Genomic DNA, 25,281 nt, shown 5'->3' on the forward strand with positions numbered 1-25,281 from the left:
ATTTCTGTACTGTATACATATATTGTATTTAATTTATATTTTAATATATGTAACATGTATTGGTCAATCTGCCATCTGGGGGAGGAGGATGGGGGAAGGAGGGGAAAAATTGGAACAAAAGGCTTGGCAATTGTCAGTGCTATAAAATTACCCATGCATATATCTTGTTAATAAAAAGCTATAATAAAAAATAAAATAAAGTTTTTGTACTTGAGAGTTGGTTTTTCTTACATGAAGATGGTCTGGAATATGAAGCAAAATGCATACTGCCAGCCATCAAGATTTAAAAAAAATTTTTATAATGTATTTTATTTTATTTTTTTCCCCTAGTTGTACTTAACCTTTGGAAGACTAGTAGAGATGAGTAATTGAACTTAATACATGATTTCTTTAGTAATCATTTTAGATCAGTCAAACTTTAAATCAATGTTTTTGGTCTTAGCTGCATTTAAATACTTAAATCCTGAGTAGGTAAAAAATGTCATTGTTGGTTATTTCTCTATAGTCATGTGATTTTTTTTTTTAAACCTTTTTATTAACTTTTTTTCAGAATTGTTTTCTTTTACTCATTTTGCAGCAAAGCACAATATTTTACCTTATTCTCCTAGGTGTGAATGTTTTTATATTAAGTTAAACAATAAGCATTGACTATATGCTAGGCACTGGTGATGCAGAGATGAAAATGAAATCCTCAAAGAGTTTATGTATATACTTATATCAGAATGTATACAGTAAAGGGCAATTTTGGGAGGGAAGACAGTAATAGCTGGAATACTAGGATAGACTTCTTGTAGAAGATGGTGTTTTAGTTCAGTCTTGAAGGAAACAATATAAGAATAAAGGAAAAGGAAATGCATTTCAGATGTAGAGGACATTTAGCACAGAAAGTATAGACATAGAATGCTTTGTTTGAAGAAGAGAGGAAAAACCAGGTTACCTTGATCTTAGAGTGGGGGAAGAAGGAATCGATATATAAATGGAATACATTAACTTATGGCCTGGAAAGACGGGTTAGGGATAAGTTGTGAATGGTTTTAAAAGCCACAGAGGAGAGTTTATATGTAATAGGGAGCTATCAGATTTTCTTGCATAAGAAATTGATATAGTCAGATCTGTGTTTAAAGAATATCACTTTGACAGTTATAGCCTTAGAAAAGGAGGCCTATTAATTAGAAAGCCTTTGCAATATTACTGATAAGAGGTATGAACCTGAACAAGATGACGGTTGTGCAAGTAGAGAGAAGGTGGCAGATTTGAAAAGCATGGTTGTAGAGATGAGTTTTATTAAATGGTTAGGGTGAGAGAAGGGATGGAGAGTTGAGGTTGAACAGGTTCGTGACTCCAAGCCTAGGGACTGTACCGTTTAGCTGCCTTGAAGAGTAATAATTATACCTCTGTTGCTAATAAATAGCAACAGAAAAATTCAAAAAAGGATTGGAATTTCGGCTAGAGAGAACAAGTTCTATTTGGGACAAGTTGAATTTGATTCGTCTGTAGGATATTTATAATAAGCAGTTGGTGATGCAGGACTCAAAATTGGCAGATTGGATAGGTGGATCTGGGGGGTTCATTTACATAGGGATAATTAAAGGTAGGAGAAAGAGCTTGATGGGATGGTAGCATTTACTGAAAGTTTTTTTTTTTTTTTTTTTTTTAAGAATTGTGGTGATTTGGTTATATTTGTGGATAACTGAGAGGGAAAAGGAGAGATTGAAAATTGGCGAGAGGGAATGATTGTCTGCTGGAGATGAGGTGACAGAGCCAAGAGCACATAAAAAAAGTTGGCCTTGATTACCTGCCATCGGGGGGAGGGAGTGGAGGGAGGGAGGGGATAATTTGGCAAAGAGAAGGACCATGTCTTTAACTGAAGATACAGAGGAACAGAAGCATAAATGGGGGGGGTGTCATTGGTTTTTGAGATAAGGGAAGATTATTGTAAATGGCTTCAAATTTCTCATTAAAGTAAGGAAATCTTCAGCTGAGAGTTAGGAGAAAGGGAAGGGAGAAACAAAAGAAAAGAGGTTAGGAGGAAAGTCTTCTTTAGTGAATGAAATAGGGAATGAATTAGGGGGGGGAGTAATAGGATTGCTTTGTTATGAGGACCTAATTGAAACTATAAAAAAATTATTGTAGATCAGTTATGGTTTCATGAATTCTTCCAACTTTGTTCAGCAGAACTTGAAACCGAACAGAAAGGATGGCAGATGGTCAGTAATCCAGGAAGTGGGGGAATGGCAAAACACGATTGACAATAGAAATGGGTAAGGGATTTGAGATTAAAGGACTTTGGAATTGATCTTGTTAAAGATTTAAGAGTGGTTCTGCAAGAAAGTGACATCAAAAGACAATGAACTGAAAAAGAACTGAAGACTGAAGCAATTGGTAATCATGGAAAAGATGGAAAAGAATAGGTTTAGGAAGGGTAAGGAATAGGAAGAGATGGCAAAACAGGCTATATTTAGGTTGAGGAAAGCCACTTTTTTTGATTGCGGAAGTGGAACCCTTTTGGCTGAGATTTTTGATATAACCATTCTGGTGTTTGTGACTGAGATGGAGAAGAATAGTAATGGGATTTGAGGAGGTTTAGGAACTGGGAAAAGACAGTGACAAAGGCCCGAACTAAGATGGTGGCTGTGATTAGAGAGAATGGAACTGATGGTGTATGACACAAGTAATGGAAATTCTACAATAATATTTGGCAACTCTTGAAGGAGAGAGAGAAATTGAGAGTGACATTGGGGTTTTAAGTGTGAATGACAGCTAGGTGGAGATAGAAAAGTTAAGAGAGAGAGATGGTTTTGGGTAAAAGATGAATTGTTTTAGATTTAATTTGAAATTCCTAGGAGATGCCCACTTGGAACTGTTTAATAGGCATTTGGAGATGTGACTAGATAGGGCTTGATATAAAGATCTTATCACTTATTATCATAAGTGTTTTTGATTTATAGAATAGTTTTGGGAAAAAAGCATCAGCTGATCTCATGAATCTTTTTCCCCTTTTTTGGTAGGAAACTTTGCTTAGTTGCTTGCTGACTATTACTGACCAGGTGCTACTTCCTTCTCTTTCCTTGATGGACTGCAATGCTTGTATGTCTGAAGAACTATGGGGAATGTTTAAGTCGTTTCCTTATCAATACAGGTAAGCATTTGTGTTTTTGTTTTTTTGGAATTTGAACCCCATCAATTCCTATGTGTTAGCTTTATTTAAAATAATTTCATTAACAAGGATTTATTTTCTCTCCATCTCACTCATTGTCCCATTAAAAATGAAAGAAGAAAAACAAAATCTTTTTTCCCCTAGTAAATTAATTTTTAATACACATTATGAATCATGTTGGGAGAGAAAAATCAGCAAAAAGAAAAAACGATGGGAGAAATAAAAAGACAAAAAAAAGAAGTGAACCTAGCATGTGTTGATTTATATTCAATCTCCATAGTTCTTTTTCTGGATGTAGATGGCATTTCCTGTCCATTAGGTCTATTGGGATAGTTTTTGATCACTAAATCATTGAGAAGAACCAAGTCTTTCATTGTTGTTTATCACACTTTCTTGCTTCTGTTGTGTACAATGTATCCCTGGTTCTGTTAAACAAAACCTTTCTAACAAAGGTTGGAAACAAAGCAAATCCCCACATTGGCCATGTCCAGAAATGTGTATTGGTCTATATTTAGATCATTACTATCATTGGATATCTTTGGACTTCTGAAATCATGGTTACATTGATTCTTAAGTCTCATTTTTACTATATTAAAATATAAATGGTTCTTCTGATTCCACTTAACTGCATCAGTTTATGCAAGTCTTCCTTTTTTTTATCCTACAGTAGTATTTCATTTACATTCATATGCCATGATTTATTCTACCATTTCCCAATTGATGGATATTCCTACAATTAAAAGCTATTTTGCTCATATAAAACTTTTTCTTCTCTTCTCTGATTTCTTTAAATTAAAAAAAAATAATAGTTTTTTATTTCAAAAATATGTACAGTTTTTAACATTTCATCCTTGCAAAGCCTTGTGTTCCAAATTTTTATCCGTTCATTCTCCCCAATATTTCCACATTTATCATGCTGCACATCTCTTTAGACTATAAGTCTAGTAGTAAGAGTACTTGGTTAAAGGGTAGCACAATTAAATTATTTTGGTCTTAGTTGCAAATTGTTTTCAGGAATTGTTTACTTTGATGCAATTTTGCATCCCCTCCCACATTTGTAATTTCCTTTTTTTTTTTTTTTTTTTTAATCTTTTCAAATTTGGTGATTTCCTTTAAATTTCCATTTCTCTAATTATTAATAATCTTATTTTTTCATGTGGTTGTTGATAGCATGATTTTGTTTGATTCAGAAATGTCTTTTGATATCTTTTGACCATTTATCTGTTGGTAGTTGGCTTTTATTCTCAATACTTCGAACCAGTTCTTCTTATAGTGTCCTGGAAGTCTTAGTCAGATTTTAGTTTTAATAACTTATTATAAATGCTACAAACTTAAAAAATGAAGGGAAAAGTTAATTTAAAAAATGACATGACTATAAAATTCAACATAACCATATAACATAATATGATATATATTATATATATAATTATGTTATCATAACATAATTATATTATATTATATGTTATATAATTATAACACAATATGATATATATTATATATATATAATTATAACATAATAAAATGATATGACTATAACATAACCATGTTATTTGTTGGTGTGTATGATTTTAGAACTTTGGGGGGGGGGAATCAGCTATAGCACAGTGATTGGATAAATTGCTTTTGTAATCCTTGCCTTAAGATCATTTAAAGAGCAAGATTTTGATGGATTTTGATGTGATTTAAAAAACAAAACAAAAACAAATTAGTGGAGATAAATCAGTTGCCCAAGTGACCAAACAATAGGACCTCTACTACTGATAACTTGGTTTGAGAAAATGTCATCTAGAAACTGTCCCATATGCAGTGCATATCTACAGTGTGGCAGCTTGTCATTGTTGAAATTCATTATTCAAAATTCACAGAAATAAACATAAAATGAATTTAAATAAACTTTCAAAAGATTTTTTGATGAGTTTGTAGTATTTATATTTCTAAGTTTATTGAAACTTAAACCTGCTTAGATTGTTTTGGGATGTGTTTGACATTTTATCAGAAATTTGTCATGCATTGGATTTAAGCTTATAACATTTCTTTTTCCCTGATCTCTTCTTTAAGGTATCGTCTGTATGGTCAGTGGAAGAATGAAACTTATAACAGTCACCCCCTTTTGGTAAAAGTTAAAGCTCAAACGATAGACAGAGCCAAATATATAATGAAGTAAGTTTTTTATTCTTATTTGTTGAATCATAGTAAATTTAGATAACTTAAGTGTAAGTGTAAATGTTGGTAAGTCCATGATTTTTTAACTACGTAGGCACTTTATTAGCTATTTGTATAGATTTTACATTCAGAAAGGCTTGTACATCTAACAAAAATTCTTTTGAATATACTGCATTATATTGTTAGGTCTCTATACGCAGCTAATGTAGTTTTATCGAGCAGGAAAAATGAGCAACTAATATGGATGCACAAGATCCTCCTTTAGCTGATGTTAATTTTTAACAAGATATTCAGGGCATGAAATCCAAGAGGATAGTTGCAAAGATGTAGCATGTAATGAATGTAAGACTGACTTCAGGAAAGAAAGATGAGTGAGTTGAAGTTATTATGCTAAGGTCAGCAAAGAGTTTATTTTTGTAAAGGTATATTGGGGACAGCTAGGTGATGCAATGGATAGCATACCAGCCCCTGAAGTCAGGAGAACTTAAGAGTTCAAATCTGGTCTTAGACACTTAACACTCCCTAGCTGTGTGACCCTGGGCCAGTCACTTAACCCCAATTGGCTCAGAAAAAAAAAAAAAATTAAAGAAGATATATTGGGGAAAATAAGTCAAGCATTTATTAAACACTTACTAAGTGCCAGGTACTGTGCTAAGCAAAAGGGATATTCAGAAAAGCAACTCATGGTCTAATGGGGAAGAGAATATGGAAACTTCAGTGTACAAAGTTATAGACAGGATGAATTAGAGGCAATCTCAGGGAAGAGACTAGCATTAAAAAAGATTGGGAAAGGCTTCTTGCAGGAGGTGGGACTTCTAAAACCTCTTAAACAATAGAAGAGTTGCTTAGCATGGATGGAATGATAGATTATAGGAGGCAGAACTACTCCCTTTTTATTTTGCTTGTTTTCTCTGCCAAGATGAATGATCTTTTCCTGGAAAGGACAGAACAAAATCAAATTATAGAGAGTACAAAGATAACTGAGATAGTAAGAGCATTTAAAGTTGCTTAAAATGAGTTTTTTACCCGGTCTAGTAAACTATTATTGGAGACTGAAAGTACTCATGTAGGGAATTTTTCTGTCTGCTTTTATTTTGAAGATTTTTTTTTTTTTTTTTTTTTTTAATTTTATTTAACTAATTGAAAGGTGTAGTGAAATTTTTCTTGTCAGAGGTCTAAGATTTTCAAGAGGTTTTTCATCTTACTTTTTAAAAGGTTTTGGGTACAGTTAGATGGCATAGTAAATATAGCAGGTTTGGAGTCAGGAAAAAGACCTGAGGTACTGTCTCTGTGACCCTAGGAGAAGGAAATGGTAAACCCCTCTGTTTTCTTTACCAAAAACAAAACAAAACAAAAAAAGCCTCAAATGGGATCAAAAAGAGTTGGACATGACTGAAAAATGAATCAACAACAAAACGTTTGATTTTATCTTAATTTCTGACATTCATATCTTAAATATCTTTTTGGATTATACTTAATACAGTTGATTTTATGAATGCTGTTAAGAAAACAATTCAGGGTAGTCATTTACATGTAGTTACTTTATCTGTTTTGGTAAAAATTGTGTGTGTTGAATTTTATAGTGGGAGAGATATTTTAGTTAAAATGGTCCCTTCCCCTTTTTCCCTCATCCATCAGGCGATTGACAAAGGAAAACGTGAAGCCTTCTGGAAGACAAATTGGGAAATTGAGCCACAGCAATCCAACCATTTTGTTTGATTACGTATGTATTAAGCTGCAAATTATTGTAAAAAATAATTCAATAGTGCATTTTTATATCTCTTTTAAAAAAATCTTAGATAAGGTTAAATAAATATCTTCATCTTAAATAAACACCTTAGATGATGTTTAAGATTTGGTATAATCTTAGAAATTCCTTAATTCCTCTTCCCTATAGGTCATCATTATGGTATCAAAAGAGATAATATATAAAGTGCTTTGTACCCTTATTACATATTGTTATTATTGGTTAATTTTAATAGTAACTTTAAAAATTTCAATTTTATTTTTATTTCTATTGTTTTTCCCTTCTACTTCCCTCTCCTTTATTGAGAAGGCATCATGTCATCAAACATGTCATCAAACAAAACAAATTACTCCCAAAAAATCCCAAAATTTGCATCAGATTTTACTCCAAGTCTATCAACTCTCTTATCTGTAGGGATAGCATTTTTATTATGAATCCTTTGAAATTATAATTAGTTATTGCATAAATTAGACTTAGTCTTTCAACATTTTTTTTATTTACATATAATATTATCATTATTGTATAAATTAAAATTGTAGCTTTATCAGAAATATTTGTGATGAGACTAGGTATAATAGTTTCATTTCTATTACATTGTATAGAAATATAATTGGTCAGATTCTTTAGTAATATGTACTAGTACTACTGTAAATATAATTCTTGATTCTTTTATTTTTATAATGGAATTATTGAAAATAATTCTGAAAGTTTTCATAAATTGGATTAATCAGTGAAAAAGGATTTATCATATGTCTACTATGTGCTAGCACTGTTATCCAAATGTAGCATCAATTCGTTATAATGTTTCATATGAGATGCTACCCTGTTGCTTATTCACACTATTATCATGCAAATAGCTCTTTCTATAATAGTTTAAGGGTACAAAGTAGCTTTTTCCTCATAGCTCATTGAATGTAGGTGGTACAAGATAGGTTTTTAAAATTTCTATCTTTAAAATTCATTTCTTAATTAAAAACCAGATTTTTAATGATTTACCAAAAAATATCCTAAACAGATGCTACAGATTCAGTTTGGTATTAAATCAACTAAGATGGAATTCTAAACTTTGACAGGCTCTTTAAAAAAAGTGTTAATTTCATAGCTATTTAATCACTTATCCACTGGTATATCTTAGTTATTAATTAACCAGGTCTTACAGCATTCTAAATTCTAAGTTTGCATCTATTCTTTTTCTTTCAGATTTTATCACAAATACAGAAGTATGATAATTTAATAACACCAGTAGTTGATTCATTGAAATACCTCACTTCATTGAACTATGACGTGTTGGCCTGTATCCTCTTTCATAAAGTAAATGTGGCGATCTGACATACAAAAACAATGCGTGAAAAATGTAGTTTATAGAAATAAGTGGTTTTAGACATATACACGGGAAAACCTAACATATGTTTAAAGAGAGTCTTTGGTTAGCCTTTGTTAGGTGATAATTTTTTCTTGTTGGGCAGGTAGGTGGTACTGTGTATAGAGTCCTGTACCTGGAATTAGGAAGATCTGAGTTCAAATGTAGCCTCAGATACTGTGTGACAATGGTCAAGTTATTCTGTTTGCCTAATTTTTTGCATATTTTTTCATCTGTAAAAATAACAGCACCCTTCCTCACAAGGTTGTGGTGAGGACCAAATGATTGTATTTATAAAGCACTTTGTGCTTGGCACATACTAAGTACTATGTAAATATTAACTATTATTATAAACTGTTATTACCGGCATTAAAGTAGTAATTTATTTTAAAGCTGGCACTTCAGGTGGGTAAAGAGAATGTGTTTTTTTTTCTAAAAATAAAAATAAGAACAAAATCTTTTCAGTTTATTTTTTTTATCTCTCACGCCCTCCCCCTTCTCTCCTAAACTAAAAATGTCCCAACATATGTTGTCAAGCAAAACAAAATTTCTATATTGGCTATATCCAGAAATATGTGTCTCATTCTGCATGTTTAATCCTTTACCTTCACTGGTCTTCTAGAAATATGGTCATTACATTGATCACAGTCCTTCTGTCTTTAAAGTTAGTTTTATAGTGTTGTTATGGTGTAAATTGTTTTTGTGGTTTGCTTAATTCATTTTGTATCAGTTCATTTGAGTTTTGTCAGATTCCTCTGAAACTATTCCTTTCATCATTCGTTTCATCATTATAACAAAAATAGTACTCTTCTACAACCCAGGGATTTAGGGAGGCAGTGTCTTCAAATTTTTTGGCCTTCCTTTTGTACCAAAAAAGTTTGACTTTTTTCCTTTTCTTTTATGGAGTATTTACAGTATCTTATTGTAAAATTTGGGTTAAGTATTTGGTCATCGGCTCTGTATCTGTCTGTTAGCTTTTGATGTTGTCTGTGGCTTCTGCCAAACTTCCCCAAAGTTCCCATTTAATTTCTTATTATGGTTGATATAACCAACCACGATGGGGAAAGTTATAATGTGAAATGTATAACTGTATTCCATTTTATATATATATTCCACAGTATGTTCAGCCATGCCATTATTGGTGGATAACTCTAGTTTCTACTATGTTGCCCCCATAAAATGAGCTGTTATAAGTTTTTTCCAATGTATAGATTTTCTTTCTCTGATTTCTTTATGGTATCTGTCTAATAGTGGATCAAAGTATATGTATGATTTAGTGCTTAGTGCTTTAGTATATATCCAGATTACTTCCCAGATTGGCTGGACCAATTCACAATTTCACTACCAGTGCATTAATATGATCCTTTTCCTGCAACTTTTATGACATCTGTCATTTCCTTTCTTTTGATCAACTTTGATAATCTCATGGATATAAGTTTGAACCCAAGAGTTGCTATAATTGTTATTTAATTATTAGTGATTTGGAACATTCTTTAGTGGCTCTAGATAGCTTCCTTATCTTTTGATTATTTATCAGTTGGGGAATGGCTTTTATTTTATTTTTTTTTTAAATAATAACTCACCCTTGCAAAATGTTACAAATTTTTCTCCCTCTTTCCCCATCTACTCCCCTAAACAGCAAGTAATCCAATATTTATTTTTTAAACATGTGCAATTCTTCTATATATATTTCCACATTTATTGTGCTCCATGAAAAGTCAGATCAAAAAAATGAGGGGAAAAACGGTAAGTCTCCGCAGTCCTCTTTTTGGATGCGGATAGCTCTTTCCATCCCAAGTCTAATGGAATTGCCTTGAAATTGACTCGTTCGGGACACTGATACATTGTTGGTGGAATTGTGAATACATCCAGCCATTCTGGAGAATGATTTGGAACTATGCTCAAAGAGTTATCAAACTGTGCATACCCTTTGATCCAGCAGTGTTACTACTGGGCTTATATCCCAAAGAGATCTTAAAGAAGGGAAAGGGACCTGTATGTGCCAAAATGTTTGTTGCAGCCCTCTTTGTAGTGGCTAAAAATTGGAAACTAAGTGGATGCCTATCAATTGGACAATGGCTGAATAAATTGTGGTATATGAATATTATGGAATATTATTGTTCTGTAAGAACTGGCCAACAGAATGATTTCAGAAAGGCCTGCAGAGACTTACATGAATTGATGCTGAGTGAAATGTGCAGGACCAGGAGATCATTATATACTTCAACAACAATACTATATGATGATCAATTCTGATGGACATGGCTCTCTTCAACAATGAGATGAACCAAATCAGTTCCAATAGAACAGTAATGAACTGAACCAGTTATGCCCAGTGAAAGAACTCTGGGAAATGACTATGAACCACTACATAGAATTCCCAGTACCCCTATTTTTGTCTGCCTGCACTTTGGACTTCCTTCACAGGCTAATTGTACACGCTTTCAAAGTCTGATTCTTTTTGTACAGCAAAATAACTGTTTGGACATGTATACATATATTGTATTTAATTTATACTTTAACATATGTAACATGTATTGGTTAACCTGCCATCTGGGGTAGGGGGAAGAGGGGAAGGAGGGGAAACATTGGAACAAAAGGCTCGGCAATTGTCAGTGTTGTAAAATTACCCATGCATATATCTTATAAATAAAAAGCTCTAATAATTAAAAAAAAAAAAGAAATTGACTCATTTTTGAACAGCATAATCTTGTGTACATTGTTCTCTTGGTTCTACTCACTTCACTTTGCATCAGTTCATGGAAGGCTTTTCAGGCCTTTCTGAAATCATCAAATCATCTTCCTGATTGTTTTGTATAGAACAATGATATTCCATAACATTTATATACCATAACTTTTATTCAGCCATTCTCCAAGTGATGAGCATCCACTCAGACTCCAGTTTCTTGCCACCACAAAAATTTTTGCACGTGTGCCTTCTTTTCCTTTTTTTATGATGTCTTAGGGATACAGGCCCAGTAGGACCAAAAATTAGGCATGGGTTGATAACTCTTTGGGCATGGTTTCAAATTTTTCTCCAGAATAGTTGGGATCAGTTCACAACTCCAGCAATGTATTAGTATGCCAGTTTTCCTACATTCCCTCAAACATTTGTCATTATCTTTTCTTACTATCTTAGAATGACTTATTTTTTAGACCTTTATTAGAGAAATTTGCTACAAAGACTTTCTTGTATTTTTAACTGATTTTATTTGTATAGAAATGTAAATTGTATTTGGTCAAAATTTAATTTAATATTCTAATTCTTGTTCCCTTTGTTTATGATGTGACCTTTAAAAAATATAATGATTTATTCATAAACTAATTACTTTGGTATATGATCTGAATTGTTGGTTCAAACCTGATTTCTGTTAGACTACTGTCCATTTTTCCTAGCAGTTTTTGTATTCCTTGCAAAGTATCCTATTGGTTATAGCATTAAAATTGAAGCAACTTAGATTGAATTGTCATTTTTATTATTCTGGCACAGCTCACGCTTTCACAACTGTCTTAAGTATCTCTTGATTGACTTGGATTTTCTAAGTAAACTATATTATTCTTTGTATGCGTTAGTGGTTGTTCTCCTTTTCGCTTCAAATTTCTGTAACAGTAATATAAACAGACTTTAAAGTGCTGTACAGATGTCAACTATTATAGCTTTAAAATTAAGCAAAACTACTTATGTTTTGTGTAAGTAAACCATTGTCACTTTTTGAACTGATATTTTTGATGGTGCAAAAAGGTGAAATAATCTGTCTAAAGTCACACAGTATCAGAGAAAAGATTTGAATCCAGATTCTTGACTTCCAGTTATCAGCTTTCTTTCCTTTTTGTGAGTAAAGAGAGAAATAGTCTTTCCCTTCATTATTCTATCCTATGCTTCGATGGGGTTTTGTTTCATAGGAAGAAGAAAAAAAAATATATTTTATCAGCCACCCTTTTTGTCTTTGTGTGATTAGGTATATATCTCATCTGCTAACAGTATGGACAAGGGAGTAAGAATAAATGTGTTTTCACAATTGTTTACTGTAGTTAAAAAACCAAATAATTTCTAGAATTTAAAAAAAAATAGAGTATGTTAGGTTTTCCTAAAGAGAAAAAATTCTGACGTTGACCTTAATATACTGCGAGATTGCATCATTGAAGCTTTGGCTAATCCAGAGAAAGAAAGAATGAAACATGATGATACAACTATCTCAAGCTGGCTTCAAAGTGAGTATTGTCTGTCTGACGTATTTTAATACAGAAATGAGTGCCTACCTCCATGGCACAATGGATTAGAGCTCTGGCCCTGGATATCAGGAAAGTCTGAGTTCAAATTCCGCATCAGATGTTTCCTGTGTAACCCTGGGCAAGTTATTTAACTTCTGTTTTCCTAGGTTTCCTCAACTGTAAAATGAGGATAATAAAAGCCCTTAGCTCTCAGGGTTGTTGTGAGAATCAAATGAGGTAATGTTTTTAAAGTGCCTTTATGTTGTCTAGAACACAGTGGGTACTTAATAAAGATGTATTATTTTATTTTATGGTTAAGGTTTTCAAACTACTGACTGGAGGTGAATAATTGTCCATTATAAAATATTCTAATAAATTGTTATTAGTAATTATATATACATTATAATATAAAAATAAATTATTAATAAATACTATGATAAAATCAGCAACTTTTTTTTTTGGGGTGGGTAAATTTAATTGGAGACAGTAATGTGCTATATCATGAACTCCTTTTAATTACATTTCATGTCAATTCATACCTAGGCTTAGCTAGTTTTTGTGGTGCAGTTTTTCGTAAATATCCAATTGAACTTGCTGGTCTACTTCAGTATGTGGCAAATCAATTAAAAGCTGGAAAAAGGTATGTATAAAATTTTTTGATCATTCCTTTTAAAGCTGTTTAGAACTCTGTTATAATGAGTAACTTTAAATAAAAGAATTAGGAAAACAATAAATATTAAAAGGCAACTGATCTTGCATTAAAAGCTGTGATTAATATTGGGTCTAGAGGACCAATGATGAGATATATCTCCTTTCTCTTTGTAGAGAAATGGGAAGATATAGGTGTCAAATTAGAAGTGGTAGTTGTGTCTATTGGACTAATGGGTTCAGGATTATGATTGGTACAAAATGAGACTCTCACAGACCATCTGACATTTAGCAAAAGAAATTTATAAGGTTATGTTAAGTATATTCAGGATGGATATTGATTCAGTTTGATATGGTTCCCATTGCCCTCCACGTTTCATTGTAGTATGCTAGACAGTGAAGTGACTCCTCAAATTTTAAGTTTTAGATTGGAGTAGACAGGGATTTGTTGAAGGTTCAAACCTTTTGGACCCAAATTAAGTCTCTAAGACATTTTCTTTACCTTTTTTGGGAAAAATATAATCTGGTGCCTGGTAGAGTACTATTTAACTATTTTTATTTTTGATGAGAAGAGCTTTTTTGGAAGTAGGAATGATATTGGAAATGTCTTTGGCATTTTAAAAAACAAACCCACAATGTAGAATAATAAGTAAATTTAATTATAAGTCATAAATTTTATTATGGTGTGTTTTGTGCCCTTTCATATTTAAGTTTAGTATCTGTGCTTTTGTGTTGATAATATATGTAGAGAAATGTAAACAAATAATATTCCATTAAAATATATCTTGTAATTAGTGACCACTCAATGAAGATAGTGTAATTTAGTGGAAACAATACTGCATTAGGATCTTGAGGGTCTGGCTTTGAATCCTAGTCCTACTATAACTTACTCCTTTTGTGACATTGGGTAAATCACTTCCTCATTCTAGTCCTATTATAAAATGAAGTTTCTTAAGTCTCTACACGATGCTTTGTGTAAATATAAATAAATTCTTTATCCTTGCTTGGCCTTAATTTTGTCTGTTTTAAGTTGAGTGCTGGACTAGATGGCTTCTGACATGTTCCTATTGAACTCTAATGAAGTTATGCATATTTCAAATTTATAGTTTTCAGATCTCTCCAACCCCCCATTAAAGTAAGAAAAACAAAACCTGTTCAAAATATGTATAGTCGAATAAAACAAATTTCCTCATTGATCATGTCCGGGAAGGGGGGGGGTACTCTGAATACTCTCTCAGGAGGCAGGGTTGCATGTTTGAGTCCTTTGGAAGCCCAGAGTTGATTATTGTGTTGTATAGTTTTTAAGTCTTTCAGAGTTGCCCATCTTTGGAATATTGCTATTCTCCTGGTTCTGTTCACATTACTGTGCGCTACTTTTAGAATTCTTCATATACTTCTCTGAAACCATGCCCTTCATTATTTCTTATAGCACAGTAACATTCCATCACATGCATATGCCATAACCTCTTCAGCCATTGCCTAATTGATGTGTACTCCCTCAGTTTTCATTCCCCCCCCCCCCCTTCCTGCCCATCTCACAAAGAGGTGCGATAATTATTTTTGTATATGTGATGCCATTTCATCTTTCTTTGACATTTTTGGGGTAGAGTATGCATTGTTTACTTTAGAAAGCTAGTTCCAAACTGTTTTCAAGATTGGCTGTTCCAATTTGCAATTCCACCAATAGTTCCTCCACTTTTTGTCAATTTGTCCAATCTGATGGCTGTGAGGTTATAGATAGACATTATTTGTACATTAGTAACTTATTAACTGCTAAGCTTTTGAGTCCTTTAAGAGTAATTTTGTTGCAGTTTATACATATACTGTTATGATAGATCACATTGTACTCTATTTTTTTCTTAATAGTGTTTTATTTTTCCAAAAAAATATAAAGATAATTTTTCAACATTCTTTTCCTTAAGATTTTGTGTTCCAAATTTTTTCTCCCTCCTTCCTCAAGACATCAAACAACCTGTAGAGGCTATTATAATGTACTTTTAGTTATTATTCCCAAATACCACCAAGTGTGAGAGTACTCTAATCTTTTAAATATTACTCATTTGTGATTGGTAACAATTACATTTTGGAGGAGGAGGTGCTTATGCCTTTTTACTGAAATGGTTCTAAACTTGAGAATTGTAATTTTTAGACAATAGATGGCTTATATTTTGAAATTTTTATTTTTTTTTATACTTATACCAATTACTTATGCCACAGTCAAGGAAGTATTATTATATTTACATTCTATAAGGATGCCATCTGATGCTAGTTTTCCAGATATACTTTGTAACTGATAAGTGCTTACGTTTTAAAGAAAAAATTAGAAAACTTAGTTATATAGGCCCCTAAAATAATTGCAATTATGCTATCTTCTTGATTACTCCTAGCTTTTCCTATTATACTTTTTCCCTTTTATTGTTTTCTGAATCATTTGATCCACAGAATATTCTGGGCTTTTGCCTATAGAATATGTGCTTTCCCTGCAAATTAATAGATGAGTAATAAATATGTTATTGATTCTATCTGTATCTTTAGTATCTAGCATGCTGCTTAGTACTAATAGGTACTTAATAAGTATTTGATTAGGCTAAGTTTCTCTTTGATTTTTGGCATATACTAAATTCTTTGGATGTTTACTTTTTTCCTCAAATAGACCTTTTTTTTTTTTTTTAAATTACAAAATCATTAAAAGAAAAGCAACTTTTCACTACTGTACAAATACTTTCTAATAAACTTGAAAAATTGCACCCATAATTTAACTTGCTAGTGTCCTTTATGTAAGATTTCTCATCCATCCCACCTCTGAAAAGACAGTCATTGTCCTTATATACAAAGGCTGGTCTTAAAAGCTATAAAATTTTATTTCTAAGGTTAAAACTGTGCTTGAAAGGAAATTCTTTAAAGTCAATATTTCAGAATTAAAATATGTAAGTGTTGGCATTGGGGAGAAAAGAATTGGAATAAAATTTTGTTTCTACTTTTTTTTCCCCCCCTTTGGCTTGAATATTAACTCATTGCTTTAGGAAGCCATCTGTGAGCATTGTTTAAATGCCATCATGGGAATTTTAGGGATTTAGTTTGAGATTTTTATTCGTTCTATTTACTGTGTATGTTCTTTAAATATTTAGAATTTTATTTTTAAGAAATGTTTTTTATCTTTCTTAAATTTTGATTTTTAAAATGTGTTACTACTATTAACATAATTTTTTAGAAAAAATACATATTTAACAACATTTCTAGTAGTATTTTCATAAACATATAATGAAGAGGAAGTTCATTGTTGTGAATAGAGAGTTGGATTCTTGAGTTAGGAAAACCAGGATTCAAATCCTGTCTCTGACCTTGGAATAGACTTTTTAACCTGTTAATGTTCTAGGTATAGTTTGCTAAAATAATTATTGAATGAGTACAGATCAACATTGTGAAAAGAGGTTTTCGCTATGTCAGAGGACTCCCAGATCTAGTTCCCTTTTCTTTCTACAATAAAATGTATGTTTTATTTGAATCATGTTATTACAAAATTAAAACATACTGCTGCTTCTGTATTTTAAGTTTCTGCCATCAATATATTTCTTATTTTCCTTTTGAATAGCTTTGACCTACTTATTTTGAAAGAGGTTGTACAAAAAATGGCAGGAATTGAAATTACTGAAGAAATAACAATGGAGCAATTAGAGGCCATGACTGGTGGGGAACAACTTAAAGCTGAGGTGAGTATCCTAGTTGTGTAAGGTCAATGTAGTTTGTTTTACTCTTATAGCATAAGATAAATGATTAAATTTTTGAATGAATTAAGTACCAGATTCTAAAAGGTAGCATTTATTAGATTTGTTCATATTTTAAAGTTATGTTTTATTTTCAGAAAGGTACTCTGTGGTTTCTGCATTATACTTCGTTAATGTATTACTTCAACCACTAAATTTATTATCTCATAGATATGGATACTCCCAGGATGAGCACAGATCATTCGTGACTCCTTTGCAAGCGTTGTCTTTTTTCCCATAGGTCCTGCACAGGTAATCTAGTTGCTGTGCTGGAGGCTTCCTATAGGTCTTCTGAAAACACCACCACCATCATCCTTCCAAAACACTTATCATCAATACCAGTACAATTCTGTTGTTTGTTCATCCTTCAGTTTCGCCACCTAATTGACATATCTCTTTTTATGCTAATACATTTTCTTGATGAAATCTTATGTCCCTTCTCTTTAAGTTATGCTGCAATTAGCTCAAATCCACCATGCATCCATCCATTTTACTTTGGGTCATCTACATCATGTAAGGTGACTCATCCTTTGGTTTTTGGAGATTGTGGTGATCCACAAATCTATAACCAATTCTATCAGTATTGCCAGGAGAAAGTTGGGTTAAAAAAGAGATGAGTCTTAGTGTGCTGAACATTGTTGAAAAGCACCGCACAATTTCCTAAATGTAGTAAAACTCGCTCTTTTCTTCCTATTCAATTTTGAATCCAACTCATTGTTCATCTGTAGTGTATGTCTCAGCTATATGTATGTCTATGTCTGCATGTGTGTATATGTATGTGTATATATATATATATATATATATATATATATATGTATATCTGTATCTACATACATACACTTATAGGGCAGTTGGGTGGGGGAGGTGGGCTAGAAATACTTAATGTATTCGTTGAACTGGCCGTCTAATTACATGTCATTGTCTGAACAATAGGCCTTTTTTATCCATTTAGTTTTTCCTCAATAAATTATCAGGCCTATCTCTTGAGTAACTTGATCTTATTGATAAAATCCGATGATGTTCTAGGCCTTCATGTTAACAAACACAATGTTTATTTGCACACAGGAACATATGGAGGACATCATATACAATCTCTCTTCTGTTGGGATCTTATGTAGGATATCCTCCAGGATTGTGGCAAACACCTTTGGCATATCCTTGTTTTATGCCCTGTTTTGACAATAGATCATTTGGTTAGAGGGTCATTGGACAGTTTTCTGGTTGCATTTATCAAAGCACTTTGTATGATCTTACCATACATGGGCAGCTCTTCATTGGAGAAAAACTTTTAGGATTATGTTTTCTTCTACACATCTAAATTTAATAATCTAAAAATCTAAATAATCTAAAAATTGGCCAGATCTTTTATAAAGTCTCTGTACCTTTCAGTTAGTTCAGTTATGGTTATTAAAGATGTGTACTATTACCAACTGTTTTTGAAAGCCTGTGTGTTAACTTTTCTTATTTTCATCAAGAATACTCTTTGATGTGTAGGTTTAGATTATTTTCTTTTACCAAGGTGAGACAATTGACATTTATGTTATTCTTTTGATTTTCATTTTTAAGCAGTAGTAGAAAATTCATCAGTTTTTCTTCTTTTGGTCTCTTCCCCTCTGTTTTCTTGTAAAATGATCCTACGATGCTCTCAGGATTATGATTTTGCTGACCAGCAGAGATTTTTAGGATATAGACTTGGCCTGGTCAAGCCACTTTTTCCTACTTCCTCTTTGCCATTTCATCTTAGCACATCTATCCAATACTGAGATGTTAGGGTCCATATGTGATGGTTCCTCTGTCAATGATGATGAACACAGATTGTTACAGAAAGCTTAGCAAAGCATTCTATTTTCTTTTTTGTCCTCCTGCCAGTTGCATCTGAGGATGCTCTTGAGGTGATGTAGTTTAGTTGGGTCTTCCATCAAGCTTTCTGTGGATTGAATTTTTGCCTCCACTGCTTTTTGCCATTTTGTGAGTGCTATTTCTTTTAATCTTTCACCATCATCTTCCATAGTGTATTCCAGATAAATTTTTAATCTGAATGGGTGCTTCCTCATGTTGACATGTCTCTCTACTTGGCAAGAAGATAGTGTTTGCTGACTAAGACAGTTTCTGGGATCATTTAGCCTCATTGTGGCAACTGCATTGTATCTTTTAAACTTCCTCAAGAAATGATGATAATCAAGGTCAATATCTTTTGCCTATTTCAAATTTCCATTTTTTGGGCATCTACAGCTTGTTGAGGTCATCTTGGAGCTGATGTATATGTTCTCATTGTTGTTTCATCTTTATCCTTTGTTCTGGTTTTGATGTTAATTTTGACTTTTGCTTTAAGTGTTGTGACTGTACACAGTTACTTCTTCTATGACTCACATCACTACTCAGTCATCTGCTATATCTAAAACACAGTAAATTTCATTTTTTTTTGGTCATGTTCAATCAACAAATAAATATTAAGTGTCTATGAAGTTCCAGGCATTGTGCTGCTTACTGGAGTTCTCGGACAAAAACCAAAAGATAGTTATCCTCAAAGATCTTACATTTCTATCAGGAGGCAAACTACATATACACTTACAAGTAAATGCAAAATCTCAAGTAATTTTGCGGGACACTAGCAGTTGGGGACATGGAATCAGGAAAGATCTTTTGTGGGAGGTGGCCCTTTGAAAGGAACTAGGTATTCTAAGAGATAGAGATTAGTAAGGAAGAGAGTATTTCATGAATGGAGATAGCCTTTGCAAAGTTAGAGATCTAGAAGATGAACTATTTTTATACCAAAATTCACACACCAGCAAAATAGGCGAGTGTGCAGTAGGAATAACATGTAATAATCCTGGGAAGTTAGTTTAGAGCTGGATTGTGAGAGCTTTTAAATGCCAAATGGAAGTTTGTATTTGACAATAGGAAGCCACTGAAGATTTTAAATTAGTATAGTAGGATTTTTGCTTTTAGAAATATCACTTTGGCAAACTTTGTGAGGAGGTGTGGGAGAGGGAAGAGATTTGACTCAGGGAGACCATTTAGTTACAATATTAGACATCAGGAGGGCCTGAAATGTGTTGGTGGTCATGTGAGTGGACAGAAAGATGTATATGAGGGGGGTAAGTAGCATTGACATTATTTTTTAATAACAATAAAAGCAAACTCAGTAAAGGTTGACAACTAATTGTAGGTGACATTGTAATTGTAGGGAGAGGAAAGAGACAAGGGTGATTAAGAGGATGTGAAACTGAAGGACTGGAAAGATGCTATCCTTAATAGAAGTACAGAAATTTAAAAGAAGGGTGCGTTTGGGAGTAATAATAGTGAATTTGAGGTATCGATGGGACATCCTATATGAAATGTTCAGAAGGCAGGCGTTGATTTAGGATTGGAATTCAGGAAGGACATAAGCACTGGATGTATAGATCTGTGAGCTATTGTAGTAGAAATGTGGAGCCCCATGGTACCTGATGGAGGCTGTCACTTGAGAGAGAAAAGAAGAGGTTAAGATTGGAGCACTGGGCTATATTCACCATTCGTAGGCATCTTATGGAAGAAGATCCAGAAGTAATAGCCACATGGTAGGCAGGAGGAAAATAGAAAAATAGCAGTATGGAAACTCCAAGAAGAGAGTGTCTAGGAGGAAAGGGTGGTGAGCAATTACAAGTGCTGCAAAGTTGACAAGGAAGATAAGAACTGAAAAGAGGTCATTAGATTTAAGATGAAGAGTTCATTGTTTTTATAGATGGCAGTTTCAGCTCAGATGATGAGTTTGCAAGCCATATTGCAGAGGATTTAGAAGAGGGTGAGAGGAGAGGAAGTAGCGTCAGAGAAAGGAACTGATTTTGGCCTGGAAAATTTGGGTGTTCTTGGAGGCAGCAAGAAAGAGTCAGTAGAGATAGGAAGGAGATTGAAGATTAGAAATAGGGGGTGATGCTAGGTAAGATACTGGAAGAGATGGGATGGGTTCAAGATTATCTTTACTGAGGGGAAAGGGCCAACTTTCCATCAGAGACTAGAATTAAAGATTTGGTGTGTGATAGGGGGATGAGATCAAATGATAAATTTTAAGCGCTTTGCCAAATTTAATGCTGTTAGATATTATGTGAGATAAGGATAAGAAGACTGGTCGGACAGTGTAGCCAGAGCTGAGATGATGTTAGGGAAAGTATTAAGGAGTAGAGGAATTGGAGGTTATGGTGAGGATAAAGAATAAATTAAGGAGAGGAGCAAAGGATAGAGCTGGAAAAAAGACTATCATTTAATCATGAAATTTTAGCATTCTTCAATAGGGATGTAAAAAGCTTATTTCATATAGCAAAACCAAGATTGTGAACAGACCTATTTCTAGCTGAGATGGAGTAGAAGATTAAGTACTGGTAGTTGAGAAGCTTGAAAGGGATTAGAGGAATTTAGGGTATTTGAGGGCATGTCAAATATGTCAATTTTGGAGCCTTCTTTCCTCCATCCCCTAAAAATCATTGATTATCAAAGTGCAAGTTGCTTTGCTTTGGAGAATCTTGTCCAACTTTTAATACAATTCTTCTATGTTACACTCTTCCTTAGATTTTGGTACATAAGCTATACTTACTCCATTGCTTATGTCATGTTCTTCATGGATGCTTTGAGACAAGATGGCCAGCTGTCCAATGAAATATTTGTGGTTGGTTTTGGCCCTGTGAAAGGAAATCTTTCTACCAACTTTCCAATTGGCTACATTTTTTTAATTTTTTATTTTATAGTTTTGTTTGTCATGCAGTTTTTAATTTTGAGCTAGTTCTTCTAGTCGTCATTGAAAAGCTCTGTATGATTACAAGAATAGCAGAGAGTAAAGAGGAAGAGTCAGCAATATAAAAATGTTGAATTGCCAATATTTTAATTAAGTGTAGTTGATAGTATTCTGTATTGGGGAGGGGGAGACATCTCATCTCTTAGAGGAAGAGGAGGGAATGTTGAAATTGTGGATTTATAATTTTACTTAAGGCATATGATTATTTGGTGTATCCTTTTCAAAGTAGGTGGTTACAATATAATCTAACCCAATACAGTAGAGAGAGCTGACTTTAGAGGTGAGAAGATTTAGCTTCATGTCCTCTTTCTGACACATTTTGACTTTGTAACCCTGCATGAGTCACTTAATTTCTTAGTGCCTCCAGGGAAACTTTGTAACATTACAATTTCAAAATACTTGATGTTCTACTTTGGTAGAGCAAATTTCCTCACTGGGGTTTCTTTATCCTGAAGAAGTCACATGTCTGGAACTTGTGCTTTTTGTGTGTGTGTGTGTGTATGTGTGTGTGTGTATGTGTGTAGAAATTTACTAATTATATTTTTTTTGGGGGGGGGGATGCAGGGTGGCTATTTTGGACAGATCAGAAACACTAAAAAATCCTCTCAGAGGTTAAAGGATGCGTTGTTGGACCATGATCTTGCCCTTCCTCTATGCTTACTTATGGCTCAGCAGAGAAATGGTGTAATCTTTCAGGAAGGAGGAGAGAAACACTTAAAGCTTGTGGGAAAATTATATGATCAGGTAAGTAAATGTGGTTTGTATATTTTAGTAAATGCTTGATGTGGAGCACAATATTAAGATTGTTTTATGCTCATTTATTCTCAAATATAATATAGAGACTTATTGTGTGTAATGCATGTCTTTCTATGGTATATTTAAGGGTTTGGTACCATAACAGCTGAATGAGGAGTAGAATTTTTGTAGTAGAGTCGATTTATTACATGTTGATGTGTCTGCAGGTTTTTCAACTCAATAGAAATTTTAGAACATATTTATTTATCTGTAAATTTTAATCTTTTTCATGATCAGACTTGACTTTCTTTAGTTACTTTGAATCCCAGACACATATAATTGTGGGTGGTTGTCTTACTAAATCTAGATCAGGGGTTCTCAAACTATGGCCCACAGGCCAGATGTGGCCCGCTGAAGACGTTTATGTGGCCCTCCGGGTTGTGGCAAATGGGCTGAGGGGCAGAAACAGTGTGAGTTTTTGTTTTTACTATAGTCCGGCCCTCCAACAGTCTGAGGGACAGTGAACTGGCCCCCTATTTTAAAAGTTTGAGGACCACTGATCTAGATTGTCAGATTGTATATTAAGGTTGAAGGAACAACTGTATTTAGAAAGCACATTATTTTATAATCCAGGAGATTAGGAAACTATACTGAAAAAAATAGTTTCCTTTGTGTTATGATCTAGAAAAGCTAATTTTCTGACACTAAACCAGACTAGTTTATGGCAAAGATGGAACTGTTACTTTGGATAAGACATTGATCTCTTTGGCCTGGCAAATTTTTATCACACTAAGAGTATTTGAATAGATGATCTCTAAGGTGCCTTCTAGCTCTAACATTTCATGATTTTAAATTTAACTTTTGATACAATTAAGTGACTAATTTAAAAGGTCATTTTATAGGTTTTCTTAAAAGTAAATACTTATTTTGAAGGAATAGTGCATCTATGTGATTATTTTTGCCTTTTTTTTTTTAGTGTCATGATACCCTGGTACAATTTGGTGGATTTTTAGCATCTAATCTAAGCACAGAGGATTATATAAAGAGAGTGCCTTCGATTGATGTGCTTTGCAATGAGTTCCACACACCTCATGATGCAGCATTTTTCCTTTCTAGGCCTATGTATGCACACCATATCTCAGTAAGTAAATATTAAAAAAAAATTTCAGTTTTTTATAATCATGTGTGTGTTAAGTTAGATAGCAAAAAGTTGCCAGTGATGTTGATTTCTGGAAAATTTTGCTTCTATTTTCTAGTTTTTCTTTCTATTTTCTACCTTAGGGCTTTGAATTACCTAGAAAGAAAATCTTGTATGAATAGATTCTTCTGAATTTAAATGAATTAGTATTTCACCATAGCTCAGGACAATTACAATTTTGAAATCTGTAGATTATATCTAGCCAAACTTATGTAGAATGCTAGTTTTGAAATTAGTGGTCAATGATCTTAGAACCTATGGATGAATTCACATACCAAGAAAGAAATTATCTGTGCAGTAACCATTTGATTTTTATTTTTCATTTCCAGTCAAAGTATGATGAGCTTAAAAAAGCTGAGAAGGGAAGTAAGCAGCAACATAAAGTTCATAAATACATCACATCGTGTGAGTTAGTGATGGCTCCAGTCCATGAGGCAGTGGTCTCTTTGCATTTGCCAAAAGTGTGGGATGACATCAGCCCCCAATTCTACGCCACATTTTGGTCATTGACAATGTATGACCTTGCAGTTCCACGGAACAGCTATGAAAGAGAAGTCAACAAACTGAAAATCCAGATGAAAGCAGTTGACGATAATCAGGAAATGGTATGTTTTTATTCTACTAGCTTAATTCATATAACTATAATGACCTTCATAATGTTAACTTATAAATTCTGTTAAAACTTAGTAGCTTTAGGGGAAAAAAACTTTTTCTCTTCATAAAGTGATATTTTGTATTTTTCTCCAGTTACATTTAATTTTTTTTTTTACTTCCCCCAGTTACATGTAGAAACAATTTTTTGTTTTTGTTTTTTAATTAAACATGTACATTCCTTTGTCTTTTTAAAAATGTTTTTTTGTTGTGTTGTGGTTTTTTTTTTTTTTTTTTCCCCTCTCTTTTTGGCTGAGGCAATTGAGGTTAAGTGACTTGCCCAGAGTTACACAGCTAGGAAATGTTTAGTGTCTGAGGCCATTTTTGAACTCCAGTCTTTCTGACTTCAGGACTGGTGTTCTATCCACTGCCCCAACATATTTCTTTATGAATCATGTTGGAAGAGAAAAATCAGAACAAAAAAAAGAGCATCACTAATTTTAGTAATCGTACTATTTTGAGAAAATTAAGAATGGGAGATAAATTGTATATAATCAGAAAATATGTGTGTGTGTGTGTATATATATATATATATATATATATATATATATATATAAATTTTTTTGTTTTGTTTTTAACCCTCTATTAGCCTCCAAATAAAAAGAAAAAGGAGAAGGAACGGTGTACTGCTCTTCAGGACAAACTTCTTGAAGAAGAGAAGAAACAGATAGAGCATGTCCAGAGAGTTCTGCAGAGATTAAAATTGGAAAAAGACAACTGGCTTTTAGCAAGTAAGTTGATGCAACTAATTCCTTCTCCCTACTGTTAAACTTAAAAGAAAGCCTTTCTGATTTTAGAGCTTTTTTCATATGTTTTACTTTTGTGTTACAACTATATTTATTTATATGTATTATGTGTGTGTGTATGTATCTCAGATT

At 33.1% G+C, this 25,281-nt stretch overlaps 1 protein-coding gene across 8 annotated transcripts in view; it reads left to right on the forward strand.

Annotated features, from left to right (window-relative positions):
* Positions 1-25,281, forward strand: part of THOC2 (THO complex subunit 2) — an 83,517-nt gene that overhangs the window by 34,265 nt on the left and 23,971 nt on the right. For all 8 annotated transcript variants that reach the window (XM_074277478.1, XM_074277479.1, XM_074277482.1 and 5 more), the window contains exons 14-24: positions 3,009-3,139; positions 5,216-5,317; positions 6,959-7,043; positions 8,268-8,361; positions 12,559-12,639; positions 13,183-13,279; positions 16,880-16,997; positions 22,384-22,563; positions 23,531-23,695; positions 24,082-24,357; positions 24,993-25,134. In XM_074277478.1, coding sequence (XP_074133579.1) covers positions 3,009-3,139; positions 5,216-5,317; positions 6,959-7,043; positions 8,268-8,361; positions 12,559-12,639; positions 13,183-13,279; positions 16,880-16,997; positions 22,384-22,563; positions 23,531-23,695; positions 24,082-24,357; positions 24,993-25,134 — 1,471 coding nt within the window. The remainder of the gene's footprint in view (positions 1-3,008; positions 3,140-5,215; positions 5,318-6,958; positions 7,044-8,267; positions 8,362-12,558; positions 12,640-13,182; positions 13,280-16,879; positions 16,998-22,383; positions 22,564-23,530; positions 23,696-24,081; positions 24,358-24,992; positions 25,135-25,281) is intronic.

The sequence above is a fragment of the Sminthopsis crassicaudata genome, chromosome X (assembly GCF_048593235.1).
Source record: "Sminthopsis crassicaudata isolate SCR6 chromosome X, ASM4859323v1, whole genome shotgun sequence".
Lineage (NCBI taxonomy): Eukaryota > Metazoa > Chordata > Mammalia > Dasyuromorphia > Dasyuridae > Sminthopsis > Sminthopsis crassicaudata.